Source organism: Diadema setosum, chromosome 7 (genome assembly GCF_964275005.1).
Source record: "Diadema setosum chromosome 7, eeDiaSeto1, whole genome shotgun sequence".
Taxonomy (NCBI): domain Eukaryota; kingdom Metazoa; phylum Echinodermata; class Echinoidea; order Diadematoida; family Diadematidae; genus Diadema; species Diadema setosum.
The window spans coordinates 16,694,880-16,714,428 of NC_092691.1; the positions used below are offsets into that span (position 1 = coordinate 16,694,880).

Below are 19,549 nucleotides of genomic sequence, written 5' to 3' on the forward strand. Positions count from 1 at the left end.
TATATATATATGATGCAGCAGATCGCACAAGAGCTGATAAGATAACTGAGACAATCAATGATAAAGCGGGTCATTTGAATTTATCGTGATATCCAAGCCTCATACAAGGCTCACGCCTCTGGAAGATTTTCTCACGCTGGACATGTCACATTTTGGGGCAATCTTTTTATAAGTCAGAATTACAAATATATATATATATATACATATATATATAATGTAGCAGATCGCACAAGAGCTTATAAGATAACTTAGATAATTAATGATAAAGCTCTTTACCGTGGGGTAAAGGGGGGGGGAGGACGGGGACGCCCCCTGTCCTCCGCTGTTGCTCGCTTCGCTCCCCATCTCATGCTTAGCTGCTCTCCGACCTTGGTATCCTTGTTATCGTCTATGAATGGTCATCATGACCTCTTTATCATGTTGAAAATAGGCAAACTGGCTGATTTTAGTGATCGACATGATAATATGATTGATTCTCCTAAAGCCAATACCTTCTAATTTATTTTTACTTTCATATCATTTACTTATAAATGCTTATAAATAAAGTGCATTATGATATGGTCCGCATAAATGAAAGAAACATGAGTGAATTTCCGTACAGTCCTGATATCATCCCAATGATTTTGACAAAGGTGTGAGCAAAAGGACGAGACTCACTATAAAGCCTGCAATGTTTAGAAGATGTAGTTTAATGTGAAATCAATTTTAATGGAAACACAATATTAAAGACGTTAAAAGGGAGTATTCTCTCTTGGTTTTAGAGCTGGTCAATAAGCAAGCATCTTTGACATTACTATCAAGAAAATTCTAAATTCTTGCACCGGTATCGAACATGTAATGTGGGCTAATAACGTTCTTAGAAGGAGTAAACAAAACTCTTAGACCACCTTGAACGTGTCAAAGGATAATTGTGGATGATGATGATAATAATAATACAGGGTATTTGTAATGCCCCACTCTGTCTGAGTGCTCAAAGGGCACGAGCAATTCCTCACATTCATAGCATAAACACTAAATAGATGAAGGAAAGAGAGAAAGAAATATGAATTTACTGATTATCAATTTTCAATCATATGCGAAATTCAATGGGTACGTTTTCCATGTTGTCTTTAAAAAAAAAAAAAAAAAAAAAATCATCCCGGAATTTTTATAGACGTTGGATACAGGTAAAGACAAGTTACCCATTTCAAGGGACCTGACATGAACTTTCCTTTATATTTATGACTCTGGACGGATTATCTATTCAGACTTCATGTTGTCCAACTGTGATGAACGAAAAATTAATTTTTGGAAATTGTGGAATGACGTACATCAAAGTGGAATTGTGATTGCACGTGCATGATACTAACAAACAACTTTTCTCGTTTTGTTTTGAATATCTTGTATTGAGAGAACAGACGATTTGTTACAAATGACGTGTTATACACTTTGTAATACTCGATAAAGCAATCATTGCTATTCATGCAAAAAAAAAAAAATACTTGACGGCTCTTCAAAACCAAAAATTGCTCCTTGTACTTACATCTGTTCTTATTCTAGCCTTTCATATTGACAACCGCATAAGCACAATTGACATCATGAGACATTACATTAAACAGCGAAAAATAGGCAACAAAACTGGAAATATATCAGCTTTGAAAAGACAATGCTCTAGCAGAAGCAATGCCGTTCATATTTAAACTCCTCGTTCGTCTGTCTACCTTATCCTTGGCATTTGAGACTGGTTTTTCCACAATCACGTGTCCGTCGGTTTCTTTACATGATAAATTTCGATATACTAGTAATCCAACAGAAATGACTTCGGTTTATTTTCAGGTTCGTTACACCTTGGGAATATGTGTTTCAAGACTGCAATATATGTGAATACACATACTTAGTACATATGGGTATACATATATATATATATATATATATATATATATATATATACTATATGCTTATATAAGTGTGAGTTAACATATCTATGTATGTATGTATATACATATATATATATGTATATATATATATATATATATATATATATATATATATATATATATATATAAATATATATATATATATATATATATATATATATATATATATATATATAAATATGTCCAGAAGATCCTGTGGATGTGAATTAATGGATATCACTCCTCAATGGCTCTTATGCTGAGGCCCCCGGATCAAGTAGTATTAGATGTATTTTATACCATTGGGAGCAATAGATTTACATGATATTCAAATTATCACATTTGATGTTTGCGTATGTAAGCTGTATCACAAAACATCTTGAACATATACAAATTTTGCAATGAAGCCTAATATAAGGAGATGCAGACGGTTTATTACAGGAATAATTTTATTGTTCACATTTTGTACATTGACAGTACTTTGCATTTATTATAGTGATAAACGTATTTACATCGATTGTTTCTATCCGTAAGTCGCACATTTTAGAACTATTTTGAAGCACTAAAGCTGGGTTTTTGTTTCATCTGCAAATGGTAAATAATGCCTTAATATTACCCCTATAGGCAAAACATTTGTATTCATTGTCTTATCTTTTAGGAGGTCACACGTTGTGACTATAGGGGTCATTCCAACAAAATCTTTCTTGGAAGAATTTAAAAATATCTTGAGTGGCCATTAAATGAAGATGTTGATATATACATTCCATTTAAATGCTATGCTTCCTCCGGAATACCACTGGATGTATTTCCGTGTCAGCGGAGATAGATTGGGTAATAATCTTTAGAACTCCTTCATAGAGGTTCTGATATAGTAGGTTATAGCCTGTATGTAAGTATTGTTTAGTTTTGTTTGATCTTATCACTGGACCATATTCCATATAATACAAATAAATCATAATTATGTCAGGAATTGAATGTGTCAATTTGTCGAATACAAACAAATGGACGAATGAATACACGCATATTAAGTGACGATTAATTGATGCTTGCATACACTAACAGTGATCTGAATCGCATACTGACTACGAGAGAGAAAGTGTGTGTGTTTTTCTATTGAGGTAACCATACATACATAGGGTACATGTACATAATGATGAATATACATAACTTGTCAACAATCAGAGCAGGAAAACACATTTTTTTTTTTTAAGACAGTGCTTAACTTCTCGTTGTTAGAAGCTATGAAGTGTTCTGTTTTGTATTTCAAACGAATAAAAGAAATGAGGTGATCAAAGCAAGACTTTACATTTTGAAATTTACATCTACACATGTATATACGTAAAGTCGTGTACACAGGATAAAGAAATTGATACATGCAACAGTTTCGCAGGTTTGTTAGTTTGCTTGTTTGTTCTTTTTTTACAGCCATAAGCCTTTTTAATGCTGAGAGGGTAATATGAATTCATTACCACGTTTCAATGATACATACATTTAGATAAATCACAATAACACACATTAAATATAACTTGGTAAAGGGTGCTAACAAATAGCATATGCTAATCGAGGCTAGCCCCATGAGGTTGATTATAAGAATGAATATCAACAAATTGACTGAAAATATACGTCTCTCACATCTTTTACAATCGTAACACACATACAATGTTTACAAAAAAACAGCAATAACCATGACAAAAAAAAAGAATGATAATAGTTGCAAAATATCGTCTGTTGAGAATGAGAAGGGCGTTAAGTTGTCTTGAACACTATGGGTGCAGTGACAAGTTAACACCCTTATCATTCTCAACCGACGATATGAAGTGAGCTGAAAATGAATAAAGTGAAAAAACAATAATTATTTTCATGAATTTTTCTGAAATTAAACTTTGAGTTATCATTCCTCAATGAAATATTGTTCTAATGCCCTTCCAAAACTTTTGTGATTCTTTTGGCCATTATTCCGTGTATGAGGTCCCGAATGCGAAATTGATTGTTTCACTAGATTAGTGTTACTCAGTGAAACACTCAAATTAGATTTCCGTTTGTTTCTTCTTTAATAAGGGTGTTCTAGTACTAAGACGTAATCAGATAAGTAATGAGGCAGTGGTTATATATCATATCATGCATAAATACACCAATTACATAAGGGTATTTTTTTGAAAATATCTAGCTTTTCAAGGTCATAAAATAAAGGAGCAGAGTGATATCTCGAACCTTTAAAAACAGAAAAAAAAATCGTCGAAAACATTTGCAATATCTACTGAGGAAGGAACCTCAGCAGTTGATCCATGAGATTTGCTTTTAATGAGTTTATGCATTTTCCCATCAGTTTTTGCTGAACCTTGTTTATTCAAGAGTTTATTAATGTGCTTCCATGTTATCTCGTTCGAATTGTTGACCATATTAGATCTGCTTTTCCTTCCTAAGAACTGCAGTTCAGGGCGTTTCTATATCAGTTATACTTTCCTAGAACATCAAAATTAATAAACTTAATTACTCTGGAAAAAAAAAGTTTGTGTGTTGTTGTTGTTTTCATATTGAGAGCTTAACAGCACATGTAATCCAGGGTTTATCGATTTTTTTTTTCATTTTGATGGTTTTAGTTTAGATAGGTGCATGTTGGTGACATACATATGAAAACTTACTGTAAACTTCGTTTGGGTTACAACATCTAATCACACCTAACCATTCGTTATTTATTAAATAATTACAGGAAGATTTCGAGGAAAAAACTGCGAAAGTTTCTGCATGTCACTTTCTTTATAGTCGGTTTTACACACTTAAAATTGTCGAAGACAGCGTACACTAGAAAATTATCACAAACATCAACATCAATGCATCGTGCCTGAATAGCATATAATAGGAGGAAATATTAGTGTAAATGTGATCAATTAGAGATGAACAATCAGAGTATAACAACGTCTAGGAGCAAACCACATAAATTAAATCAATTTGTTCTTTACTTGGGATCGGTGAGAAATAAAAGACGATGAAAGAGTGTGACACAGGAAAGTATTCAGAACAGGTAACAGGTAGCGTGACATGGTATATGACGTAAAGTACAAAATTGTTAAAGTAAATGTAAAACTATGAGCCACCTGTACAGGTACAGTATACTATCAAAACTCAATCTGGTACGGGGGAAAGCAGATGTTCATATGTCTGATTTATACTTCAATGGTGTCTAAATTTCTCAATATCTATGTTGTGTTTGTTTTCCTCCAGACCAAGCAAAATGTTTGTGAGGGATCGCGTAGTCAACTATGCCTGGCAAAACGTCAGAATAGTCCTTCGCTATCTGAATAGTCTGCAAATTACCCAAGGTTTTGGTACAACTAATCCAAGTCGTGTGCGTCACAGCTCGTCTCTTGTGACTTTTCTGACATTTGTGCTTGCTAATCTTCAAACAACATCAGGAGGTTTACCAATACATGGCTCATTAGTGTGAGGGAGGACGCTGGAAAGACGGAAGTGCCGTTTACCTGTCTTTTTATTTCATACCCTTAAAAAAAAAAACAACACCTACCATCTGTTACAAGTTGTCAATTTTATTTTTGATAATTCTCAAAAGTTGCTGGGTTGCAAACGGAGAGAGTAAACGCAGGAGAATACGATTAAAGGGGAAGAATTTATGCATGCTTTCTTCTTTATTTGCTTTGTTTCATTGAACCCCCACTCATGCGTTCTTCTAGTGAAGCTGCTATGCCATCATCCTTGTTCATCCTTGTGATTTATTATACATTTTGAGAACATTCTTATTACTTTTCCCAACTAAATTTAAATTACCAAATGTAACCAATTTATAGTTCTTTAAATGCAAAAGTCTGAAAATTATCCGGAGTTCTCCTTAACGGAAAAGTAAAGATAAGCATACATCACATTTTCCCAATTATCACAATTTGACAGATTTGACAAATTTGCATTTAGGATCAAGGCAACATTTCCATAGAATGGATGTATTGCAAGAAATATACATCTACATTAGCTAGAGATGGATATTTCTTTCTTTAATTTGAACATTTCTATCGATCGATCGTTGCTGGTACAGTTTGTGTAAATCTTTGTCTTTTTATCAGTTCACTGTGAATGTGAAACATGATTTTGTCGCCATTTACGTAACCTTTGCAGAAGTAACTAAGTTCAGTCGCTCTTGTGTTCGTGATGATATACACAGAGAGGGAGGGCATGAGAAAGAGTGACAGAAACGCAAAGATATATGACGGCTAAAGTAGTAAAAATAATTTTCAGTTGTTACATATAAATGGATAAAGTATTCGGTATCACCGACTCAATCTGAAAGTAAATTGATCGACAACAACTAAAACAATCGATTAAAAAATCGTCAACGTCTACCTCTAGCACAATGTTCCTTTTTATGCATCCATGCCAAAAAGCATATATATATATATCAAAGTTCTTTCGATCTCAGTTGCCACCTTTTCAATTTTGTCAAATTACAATATGGTTGGATAGCACGGAATATGATGCGTGTTGAATTTCATCATCAAAAACTAAGATTAGCAGATTTTTAAAACCAGTTTAGATTATTGAATTACCTGATTTTATTTGTCTATCTCGATCTTTCTTTTACATTCCATATTCACTCTCTTTCTTACGACAAAACAGCTTACAATGATAATCAAAGAAAAATGAAAGCCACTAGCTGAATATAACAGCTGATGATATAGGTAATGCTTGTACGCAGTATTGTACGCAGTATACACTGCTGAAGTAAGCAGAGCTTGTTCATTGAGTTGTTAAAACGGCACATGCCGTATTTCGACTATCCTTCATGGTAATGATAATCGCTGTCCTGATTTTCAAACAAGGTATGTTAATTAAAACCATTATTCTCCTGCACAGCTGGCTCCAGCCCCTGGTTGTTGATGAAGACGTAATCTTATTGTACAACGTGTTTTTCCCCTATTCTTTTCAAACTACCGTAATAAAAAGCAGAATATTTCACTGACCCATCCTCTTCTTACTCAGCGTCATGGCAGAGAATCCTGATGACCAGCCTTAAATTAAAATCACATTACAGCAAATTAGGGAGAAAGGAGGAAGATTTCAGAGAGACCGCAACAAACGGATGGGGGAAGGGGAGAAGATGGAGGGAGAAATAGAATCCGAAAGAGAAAGCGGGGGAGAGAGGGAAAGAGTTTGTGTGTGTGTGTGTGTGTGTGTGTGTGTGTGTGTGTGTGTATGCTGGTGTGTGATGGTACCTAGGTCTGTTTGCGTTGAGAAAGGGAGGTACGAGTTACGGTATCAGTGATCGAAGCAGGAGACTGAGCAGGTGTCCGTTAGGCCCCACTCTCCGTTTCTCTCTCTGACACTCAGGATGACTATCGCACTCACACAAGACTGACTTTGCAGGCATAGAACAATAACTATTTCAGAAAAAAAAAATGGGTCCTAGACTGTGTGACGCCTAGAAACGTGCACCTCTATATGCATGTTCCTCTTTTCCTCTTTGTTCCTTTCTACCTTACTTTACTATGCTATGATAAAATAGCTTGGGATGTTTCTTTCGTCTTGTGTTGTGAGTCCCTCGTCCGCACATGGTTATGTGATTTCACGCCAATCATTCAGTCAGAATGGATGCTGCCGATCTGGAAGGAAGCGTTTTGACAATGGAGGATTCGGAACTTTCCCTGTTACCAGGATGTGGCCATTTCTTCTTCTCAGATTATTCTCTGCCAAGTTCGGCCGACTACGCAGATTGTACACTGTTCATCAGTAACATTTTAGGTAACCAGACACTGCCTACTCGCAGCGCCGGCTACTTGATAGTCCCCATCGTATTCGGCATCATCACCGTGGTCGGCCTGGTGGGCAACTTCTGCGTCATTCTCATTATTGCCCGTAACCAGGCTATGCGGAGCGTCACCAACTACTTCATCATGAACAATGCCATCAGCGACATGATGTTTCTCCTCGCCTGCGCGCCAATCACTGCCTCATCTTTTGCTCTGCCCTCTTGGATATTTGGCGACTTTATGTGCAAGATGGTGGTGTACATGCAATATGTAAGTATAATTATATGTTGATATATGATGACACTTTTGAGTATTTTTCAATCGGAGATTTCATATCACATACCAAATGTATTAGGAGCAGTTTCCTATGCAATTTGCAACCAATGCTTACATCCTCCACTCCCCGCCCCTTCCCCTCCAAAACATAGGAAACATTTAACATGAGTGAAAAAAAAAAACATAAATTGAGAATAAAAGCAGTTAGAGAGAAAAAGAAAAGAAAGTATGGCTGTTTCTATGCACGCTCTTTTGCGTGCGTCCATTACAAGTGTGTGTGATTTTGCAGGTGTGTGTGTGTGTATGTTGCTTGCATGGGTCTTTATTATCAAAATGCATTTCAGTTATGCATTCTCAATACATTCATAATTGCATCCTCTTCCTCGGTAACTTACATCTGAGAAAGCACGAGTCGAGAAATGAAACGAAGGGAAAGCTGTGATTAAAGGGGATGGCTAGTAACTGATGAGTGGGAATCAGTGGGAATGCTTGGGGATGATCATTGTACCAATTCTTGTGGGATTCATTTAAAAGTACATTATATACAATGTATCTCTTTTTCTGTGAAAATTATTTGCTTCAGAACGGTCTCATTTTCAAGTAATCTGCAGTTTAATGCCCCGTCACTGTACAGGCATGCTAACCTGGAAACATTAAACTGCACATTACTTGAATATGAGACCATTCTGAAGCAAATAATTTTCACACAACAATAGATATATAATGTGCTCTTAAATAAATCCTACAAGGATTGGAATAATCATCCCCAAGCATTCCCACTGATTCCCATTGATCAGTTACTAGCCATCCCCTTTAATGTTGTAAATGGCCTCTCAATCTTTTAATTATCATTGTTATCATTTCATAACAAGGAGAGCGATGTTGATTCAGCGCAACAGTAACGTCTAGTTTCAGTTTGTGGAGACCATTGTTGGGCAGTTGCTGTACCATAGGTAAATCATAACGTAAGGTAGAAATTGAACGGCGGCGAAAGACTCTAACCATTTATTTATAGATGATTATGTATTAAAAAGGATGCTTAGATAGTATCGAATGAAATAAAAAAAAAACAATGAGCAAAATGGATTATAGAAAAAATTATTGTTTTTTGAAGATGAGGAGATAATAACTTTTGTCGCTTGAACTGATTGCTGATTCAACTGAAAGTATGCGTATGGGAAATGATAACATTCTTCATTTTCCTTACACAGCAAATGGTATTCACAGTTAGTGTGGGCACCAAGGCAAAATCATTCAAACGCTTGCTTGATGACGTTATCATTTCAGCAGGATTTTCTCTTTGAAAATTGAATTCGAACTCGAATAAAACTAACACCTCTAAATGCCTCCTTTGAAAATATATCGACAAACACGTAGCATTCGACAACACAATAACTGACAATTCGTTCCGTATCGCACAACGTTTGTACTTGCCCATCTATCACGACCAGCTAGAATCCTGGCGTCGGGTGTGTTTGCATTCATGGAGAGGCAAACACCAAATGAAAAGTGATTGGCATTAGTCTGCACCATAACTGACTTAATGCAGTTCGGAAATAAAAAAAGAAAAAACAATATCAAATGCCTTGATGCTCTAGGAGATATACACCTTATCTCAATTTGTGGAGCTCGGTGCAGATTCCATCATCGCCGAGGCACAGTGCCTAATGCAGCTATAATAACGTGATATAGTTCTCATTCTGCATTGAGAATTATGCTTGTATGGAGCATGCGAATTGCACAAAATGAAACAATTACGTCTTTTCACTCTCTTTCTCAGACTTCTTTTATTCTTCTTCGTCGCCTTCTAACTTTCCTCCCTTTCCTCTCATTACTGAGTCTATTCTATAGTTTTGTTTTCTCTAATTACAATGATTTCCATAATATTCATTTTATCATTTTACCATCACGATCTTTATTATTGCTTCTGAGTATGAGTATATACTTTTTTCTTCCCCTCGTCGGGAAGGAATGGTTGAAATCCACTTCCTTGGAGAATACTCTCACCTTCTCAACCTGACTCGGATGTCGAACCTGGGAAGATGCTGTATGCTTTACACCTGTTCAGATGGCGGTGCCACCGTGCTGGAACAGGCCGTGTTTGCATGTTCTGGACTGAGCCTTTTATTTCAAAGATACTTAATGAGGCTCGTCACCAATCAAGAATGATGAGCATTCGGGGGCTGCGATTTGATGCACTCTCTCTCCTAACTCCCCCCCCCCCCCCCTCTTCTCTCTCTCCCTGTACACACACACACACACACATATACATATATATATATATATATATATATATATATATATGCGAAAGAAATAAAATGTGAGAAGGACGTTGCTCTCAAATGTATGTTTGCTTGGTATTTAGACCCTGATGAAGGCCGCAGGCCTCAACATTCAAAGCTCATAGAAGCAGTATTTGAGACCAACGTCCGTCTCACACCACATTTCTTTCACATAGACTACACTTAAACATGAGACACCGCGCGCGTTCAGGTCGAGACCAATTTCCCACAGTGTATATATATGTGTATATATATATATATATATATATATATATATATATATATATGCATATATATATATAATCTCTCTCTGTCTGTCTGTCTGTCTCTCTCTCTTTCTCTCTCTCTCTCTCTCTCTCTCTCTCTCTCTATATATATATATATATATATATATATATATATACATAATTTGAATTTTTAGATGGAATATGTTTCTCATATTTCACGACAAATACATATAATATAAGTATGATATCACTTGGGGAAAAATTCATCAAATCGTCAGATTACAATTTAAAACATAGAAACTTATAGCTACAAAAGTAAATGCAGTGAAATCAGAGCAAATAGACAACACAAGGCTATATCTTGGAAGTAAATGACGAATCCAATGCCTAAGTCCATTACAAATTTGAGTGTGAAATGTGACGGAACCAACTAAAAGTAATTCTTGTAACTATTAGGTCCCTCAGATTGAATGCTTTCATATAATACAATATAGAAAACAAATTTAGCCGTGAGAGTAGAAATGTTCAATTTTTGGTGATATTAGTAGTAAAAAACAAAAATTATTGACCGAAAATGGAGAGAAACAGGTATTATGTTCACTTCACTTTAGAATATACCTTTTAATATTCTAGGGTTAAAAAAAAAAATAATAATAATATCAAACAGAATCTCAAGCTACCTAAACGCCATACATGTCATTAACATACAGCGAGTAAAACGGATTCATTGTAATGTGTTTTTTTTAATAAAGACTTTAATTAGCTTTTGAATATGGGGAGGGAATGGCTAATAGTGTTATCATTAGGAAGACCATCCAGACTTTAGGACCATGATACTTGATTGTTTATTGTTGTTGTTGTTGCTGATTTTTTTTTTGCAAAAATGTCAACGGTAAATGCCAAACCCACCCCCTCCCCCCCCCCCCCCCACACACACACACACACACAAAGGAACGGCTTTGTCGGGTATGGTAAACAATAGATTCGTCGTTTTGTCGTTTTGTTTTGTTTTGTTGTGTTTTATTTTATTTTTAGAAAAGAAATGGTTGAAAATACACTGGGAAAATCAACTGTGGAAAATCTCTACATAAATGTACTAACGTTATACAAAAATAAATCACTCACTTTAAATACTTTTTTTTCGTTCATTTTCAAACTTTTTTTTTTTCAATTTAATTGATTTGTAGTTCAGTTTCTTCCGGAGAAATCTGGAATATGCCAGTCCTAGTTTCAAATTCGTCTTTCGATCATTTTCGAGCAAAGTCTATTCAATCAATTTGTCACACATTCTCGTCATTTAAAATTCAGATTCGTCCGTCACACTCGCTGCACACATACAGCAAAAGTGATCTCGTCTTTTAGCGATCATTTTCGTCAAATTTTCCTTCAAATTCACCTTATAACTTTTTTGTTTTGATTAGATATACATGTAATAACACGCAATATCAGAACCATTAATTATCTTGAAACTAATTTATTCAGCTTTTGAAGATTTGATAAATGCGTGCATGCATGTATATGCGTGTGTCTTTGTGTGACTTACTTCAGCCATAACATGAACACATCGGATTGTATGTGTGGCACGCCAGTTTTCCGGCTTTAAATATTTTCTTCTTCTATATTACCAGTATTAAAAGTATTCCGGTTGGAAAGGAACTTATCATTCAACCAAGTAGCAACTCTTAAAGAGCTTGAATTGTTTTTGCGAACCTTTTCGAGGACCTAAAAGATAATATCAATTTTCATCAAGGAATAATCAGTCTATGCAACAGCCACAATGAAGCTTCATGTTCGACTTAACACTTCCATGAACTTTTAACATGCACTTTCAACAAAGGCTGTACATCAGGAAATGCCTTTACCCAAACTTTCAACAGTTAAACGTTTCCTTTGTTATAAGTGTACCAAGAATCATGTAATATAAAGACAGTGATGATAATAATGTTATCCTATTTACCCAGGTTAGCCTCTTCACGGTCACCACTGCTTTCCCATATGGTCTGTCATTTTTATCACCCGAGCGTTGCCGAATAGCCATTTATGCAGCTGACAACTCAATCATGTGAAGGAGTTACACTTGTAAATGAGCATCACCATTTACCAGATTTCTGTTTCATTTTCAGAAGTGTTTATCAATTATTCCATTACAAGGAATACTATGAAAATTTGTACGGGGCTACTTTACATCAAAGGCTCCTGTAACGTTAAACTAATCAGTCAGCAGCAAGAAAGTCAGCCAAGTCAAATGAAAGCTGTTAGTGTTATTTTTCAACATCTCACAAAAAAAGACACTCCTGATACACATCAAATGTATCTGACGTAGGACTTTGATGACTTATTCTTATCACGTGTATTCAGTTTGTTTATCATGTTCACCTACAATTTGATATTCTGTTGAATGCAAGGCTTTTCAGATGACTGTGTACGTACATTGTGGATTATTTTGGAACCAAGAAGTACTACTCATGATTCATAAGGACAAGTAGGTGACTCCTTTATCTAACACACTCACCTGTTAGTTAACTGATGTAATTCGAAGTGGGTTTTTTTTTCAGAATCAGAACGGTAACTTATCTACACAGGAATACTTTCATAATCGATTATTGATGACTGGTTTCAGAAATTGAGAACTGCAAGTATGCTGGACGTGCCCTTTTGTCTTGTTTGTTTTCTTTTCTTGACACGTTCTCGACATGATTCGTCGAGATAGTCCAACGAGCAACAAGTGGCTTTTCCTACATAACTCTGCAGTAATTCTAATAAATGTCTCTTGCACTTTAAAAGACAAATCCTATAAACAGAAGGCAGATTAATAAAGGGTGTGTACAGATCTGGTTGAGGTGAGGATATAGCTTTTAACGTTTTGCGAGATATTCAGAAACCACTCGATGAGATGTCAAAGAGCATGCGATTCTAAGGGGTATCAAAAGTTTATTTGATGAAAATCGGTTTTGAAATGGTTGAGATATCCAAAAACAAGGTGAAACAAGGAGATCCTAATAAAAGGCGTGGCCTGTAGCCTTTTATTATAATCATCACTTTTTTGGATATCTCAGCCATATGAAAACCAATTTTCATCAAATAAACGTTGAATCCTTCTTAAAATTACATGCTCTTCCATATTTCATAAGAGGTTTCTCATTATCTCACTTAGGAATGTTCAAAACATGAATCCCCACCTCAACCAGTACTGTACAGTCCTTTTAAGTTGTTTATCAAAGTCAAATATCAGGTGAAAGTAATTGAAAGAGGGAATGTTTTACTCAATATTTTTTATGTTGTGGTGTAAAGTGATATTTTGATGTAACTCACCACGTAATGGAAATATGTACACTACGGAAAGACGAGTCGCAGATTTTCCATCTGCGGTCAGTTTCGACGGTTTTACAACAGGGACTTTTTCATCATCTGCAAAATACACTTTTTTATTTGTTTTTCTTTTTATTTCACTTTCTGACGTGCTGTGTTTTACAATCTAGACTGCATTGGAAAACTGTTAACCTTCGTTTGCCTATACGTACTTTATCCCATTTTCTGTTAATGTTCAATTCACGCAAGCACTCCTGGTGTGACTTTCGATGAAACCGTCACTCTTTCCCGAAATCTAAATGCCTTTATACACCAAGGAGCTCATTGCTCTCCCAACTTTAGGTCGCTAGATTATTCCGAAGTAAAATACTGTCAGATGTAAGAAACAGGAATAAATTTAAAATAAGATAATATCTATCAAGGGTGGTAAACACAAATAAAACACATTTGATAACCAACGTATGCTTCTACTTTACCTTGGTCGATAATTGATTCCAATACATGGTATTATGAAAAGGCAATTTCCCAGCGTATTTCCTCAGAGGGACACCTTGGAGGAGAAAATATGACGAATAAAAAGAAGATTGTAGTACGTAACATGACACTGGGGTCAACTACACTCGTGTCACACATTCGATTTTTTTTTTTTCTTCTCTGCTTCTTCGAGAGGGAACAAAATATCTCAGGTGATATCTTTTTACATCCCAATAGGGAATTTTGTTGTTATTTTTTTTTCACAGTCTGCATCTTTACGGTTGTGGAAATTATTGCAGAGACATGCCGTCTGCATAGATATGTCAGTTCTTACACTATGGTGAAAAATTAATAAAACGACAATAAAATTTATATCACACACCACAATACCTTGCATATTGGATCATGATAAAGCGATAACAGAAGAAGGAAAATAAACTTTATTGCACAGGTTTTTTTTAATGAATTTAAGTAAATGTATATAAATCTTATCTGTGAAATGTGCAAATCGAGTGTGTCTAGTTCCGCGTCACTAGAAACGAGAGGAAAATTATGCAGAATTCATTAACACACTCATGATATAGTGTTACTGTATATTATTGGATTGTAACAAAAGCAATCTCATGCAAATAAAATAATTTCTGCAATGGCTGCCGATCCTATGACTCCACGTTGGATGGAAAAATGAAAGTAATTCGTTACTATCACAGACATATTCCGCGCATTTGGGGAACGTTTGTGTCTCTCCACCTTTGCACTAAAGATTGCACGTACACCATTAAGGTAATGGCATCTCGCATGGTCCTTTTCTTTGTGTTGACAAGAAATAAGTTATAAAGTAATGTTTAGGAATGGATGATCTGCCTGCAGCAACTTTAAGGTGTTTACGAACGACTTTATCCACTTAAGCAACCATTCATTTAATTGATTTCCAAATCAATTCAATATCAAACCTGATATCTGAGGGATTTCATCTGATTTTGAGAACAATGCCAATGTATGTTGTATGTTTCGCAGAAAAAAAAGCGTAGTAACCCGGAGATGATAACAACATAAGTCTTTATCTATATTTCTGAAGTACCGGCAGGTACTGATACTCATCCCAACTCATAATAATCATACCTATTTCCAAACACGCACAAACTCGAAGATAAAACACAGCGATGAGCAGATTGGCATTCCAATGTCCACTTCATTCCGTTCTGGAGGTGGACGAGCTCGGTAGATGATAAGTTATGACAACTGTCAAATGACACCTTTGTAGCCGGAAATCCAAAATGGAATAACGTGCACCAATAAAATCAATCGAAGGCAGGAGCGGTGCCCGCCTTCACTGTCTGTTGGGGACGAGCTATTCAAGAAGACTCCAAGGTGTATGTAAAACGTGAGTGTGCATTAAAGATCGCAGACAGTCAAATAGAGATCCCTCCCGACATTCTCTCATCTCCCAATTTAATCGCTGTCTTATTTGCATATCAAATAATGAATCATATGAATTGTGTCCTACTTAATGACTTTGATACATATGTGATTATTCGACATCATTGCATAATTACAAAGTATGTCCAACAAAAATGACAATCGGATTTTCGCATAGATAACTTTCAACATGATTAAACTGTGTAAATGCTATTTTAGGGTCTAAAAATATAACATCTTAACTATATTTTGCACAAAAAAAAAAACCCCAAAAATATTCAATTTGATTAAGTGGTCAGAGAGAAATGTGGATCGTTGCAAAGCATGTCATGGGTTTGTTTCTTCCAAGTGTAGCACTTGGATGCTCTTGCAGCTGCATATCAATGTGTGAACACAACGACCAGAACTTGGACGGAAGAGATTCCTGACATGCTCTACAAAGATTCTCATTTCTCTTGACAACTGAAGCAAATCGGATGGGGTTTTCTGTAAGATGTGGGCAATAATATCACAGTTTTATCCCCTGAAATTGTATTGGGATTGATTCACTATATTTAAAGTTATCCTTGCGGAAGTTCCCGTTGTATTTTTTTTTTGGGGGGGGGGGGGCATACGGTACACGCACACGCAAACCCATATATATATATGTATAATACACACACTCTTCTATGAAGTTTGTTCGTTTTTATTTCTGCATTCAATCAGTTGCAATTTGAATACAAACTCCAAAAAGTACAAAGAACAAAGAATAACAGGTGCAGTGAAATAAATCGATAACAGTAAATAGATATACATAGGTGATTGCATTGTGCAATGTAGATACACAGAAACATAAAATAAGATATATAGTATTTTTTTCAGTAAACAACAGAGATCAATGAATGCAGGAGACCACCATCATAAGCGATTAAGCTTGAAAATAAGCGATTAAGCTTGAAATGGATGGAAGTCTCACAGGCTTGCGGTTGTTGATTTTATTCAGTTTAGCTATATACTGTTTTCTTTCTCTGGTGATAAGCATTGAAGTTAGTATAGGTCTACGACAGACTCTGTAATATTGTCTCAGCCTGGCTGATGCACTGGAACTGAACGAGTAAATTGTGATGAGACGAATGTTATTTCTACGAGGCGTGAGCTGCAGTGCAGACTGCATAATAAGCCCTGAAAATACGTGGGTGTATCAAAGTCCATAATACATGTACAGTAAAATGCAGTCTGTAGTCGCACTAGACTCGACATTCGGCAGTGGATTCCTTTTGCTTAATGTAATATTGCATCGTGTATGTGTGTGTGTGTGTGTGTGTGTGTGTGTTGTGTGTGTGTGTGTGTATGTGTGTGTGTGTGTGTGTGTGTGTGTGTGTGTGTGTGTGTGTGTGTGTGTGTGTTGGTGGGAGGAACTTGAATGTTGCATCACGAAACTATTTGGACCAATATTCTTCCAAAGTGTTCCTCTGTCGCACTCAACGCATGAAATGCAGATTTTGTTAAATAAATGTTGTTCCATATAGAACGATATAATAGTTCGTAAAAGGCTGTTTTACTGAGCGAATGTTTTGCGAAGGATGCCAATGTCAAAAAAAGGAAAATGACAAAGGCGAACACTCGAAAAAGTTTTTCTTTGTCCTAACAATGGAGCCGTAAACCATTCTTGCCCAGTTTGCGCGTAGTTCTCAGGACTATGTGCGAATATATATACAATTGCGGAGCTATTAATACAACCAGTTCACACATACGAAAATCACTCTACCTAACAACGCAAATATTCGAATAATGATGGAAAAATGTTTCCAAGGGAGTTGACTGCTGTCTTTACTTAAATCCAAGTCCGCAGTAGGTCGCACATATATGACGAGGTTTTTAATTCATTCTCAAGAACTGAACATGGGAAAATCACGACCTGCCATGCTGTAAACGTTTGCAAGGAATAGAAATCTTTTTTTACCCCCTCCGAACTAAAAACGATCCCCAAAAAGGGGGAAAAAACAAACAAGCAAAAAAAAATGAAGGCGCTCGCAAACCTCCCAGCTGGTTAAAATGTGAATGTTTTGCCATTGTTACGACAGTCGTATACCTGTACTTCAAAAATCTCTCTTGTGCCCGTGAAAACAACCCTTAAGTTATTCATTCGTGTGTGACTTTTCATAGAAAATTCATAACCGTCACTGATATGTTATCATGTGATCACACAAATAGTTTTGCGGCCGTTAGATTTCGTTGTTGTTAATATTAGCTGCTTAAACCGAAGGCATATCAGGCATTACTGTTTATTCTACTTCCGTAATTTGCCAATGGCGCAAAATAAACTGTAACTTAAAATGTGTTAATTCTCTCTCCCCTCTCTTTCTCTCTCGTTTGCCCTCTTACTTTTGCGGAACATTAGTCATTTGAGATTTCGCTGTTGTGGCGTTTTGGAGAATTCTTCCCTCCAGCTTATCAGCAAAGAGCGGCTGGTGCCACTGCGTCAGGATGCAGCAATCTTGTATTATAAAATGCATACTTGCTTGTTATGTTTGGTGTCTGATAGTGTGGGATATGGAGATTAAATCATGCAAAAGCTTGTGTAAGACACAAACGCTTATTTGTTATTATGAGGTGAAGTGTATCATTACTTGTGGATGGATGAAGTCACTGGTGGTGACGTGGCCAGGGAAAGCTCGGATAATTAAAAAAAAAGCAGCCATTCGGGTAAATGAATGTAATAAATCATGTATAATACCACTTTAGAAACGAATTCATTTTCATCACATGAAATATAGACTTTTCATACACATAGGGGGCCGCATCAATGAGGGAGGTGTAGAACATTACATTAAGTAAAGTTAAATTATATCACTGATTATATGTGTTGCGCTGGTCCCAAATGGGACAGAAAATGGCAGTCCGCATCGTGCCAGGCTTCTACCTAAGAATTACATAGGAATCAGTGTTTTACTTAAGCCATTCTCTTTGTTACTCTCGTTCAGTAAACACTGCGTTATCGCGTTTCTGCGTTACCATGTGACACTTATTCTACCTTTTCATTTCATTTCATTTCATTTCATTTTATTTCATTACCTTTTCGGTTGATAAAGTCTTTGCTTTGCATGTTTACCACTTTAAAGTGTTCTCACACTTATTTTGACCATGCTTTTTGAGCCCAGATCCATTGGAACAAGGATTCATTGCATATGTAGTGATTGAATACTGACCAATTCATCAATGGCAAAGATCAGAGTACATGGACTGGTGAACTTTCGAGCTTAGAATCCTCCCTTGGGGCGTCTTTCGCAACTATAATTATCAATCCCATTGTTGACCGCTGTTTCTGGAGACCATCCTGTTCATTTGACATAGGAAAGGAAAAAAGGGGGAAGATTGAATAGCGTCCTTAAAGTGTTTATCCTGATGCAATTTTCTGCGCCTCAAACTAATTTGAGACGAATAACAAACGCGATTTGATGACAACACATCTGCCACACTATAGGGATGTCACGCAACCTTTCCAACAGCTCACAAACACCGTAAAAAATACAGAAACGTCAAATATGTTACCAGACATTTCATCAAAGTGTCACATGGTCCTTCACAATCCGAATGGGAGCGTGGATCATAGGCAATCACTTAAATTATTCTCCTTTTCTCCCCAGTTGGTGTGATATGGATCCTGCAAAGGAGGGATGCAACAACTGTTGTTGTATAAATAAGCACGAGCTGATGGACGTGGCTTTTCATTGATTTTGGGTAAAGAGAGAAGTAGGAATACACAAGATTTTCAAGTGGGAAAAATCGACAATATTGCCTGGTTCATCACTACAAGGCACATGGATACTCCTTGGCTCATTGTCCACATCCTATACAACTTGGTCTTATTAAAATATTCTTAACATCCAATTGAACGCATAGTAAAAAAGAATCTTATAATGATATGATAAATA

At 36.1% G+C, this 19,549-nt stretch overlaps 1 protein-coding gene across 1 annotated transcript in view; it reads left to right on the forward strand.

Annotated features, from left to right (window-relative positions):
- The first annotated feature begins 7,486 nt into the window (after window positions 1–7,486).
- Window positions 7,487–19,549, forward strand: part of LOC140231081 (G-protein coupled receptor 54-like) — a 93,354-nt gene continuing 81,291 nt past the window's right edge. Inside the window, exon 1 of the mRNA XM_072311233.1 lies at window positions 7,487–7,918. Within this exon, the coding sequence (XP_072167334.1) occupies window positions 7,487–7,918 (432 nt within the window). The remainder of the gene's footprint in view (window positions 7,919–19,549) is intronic.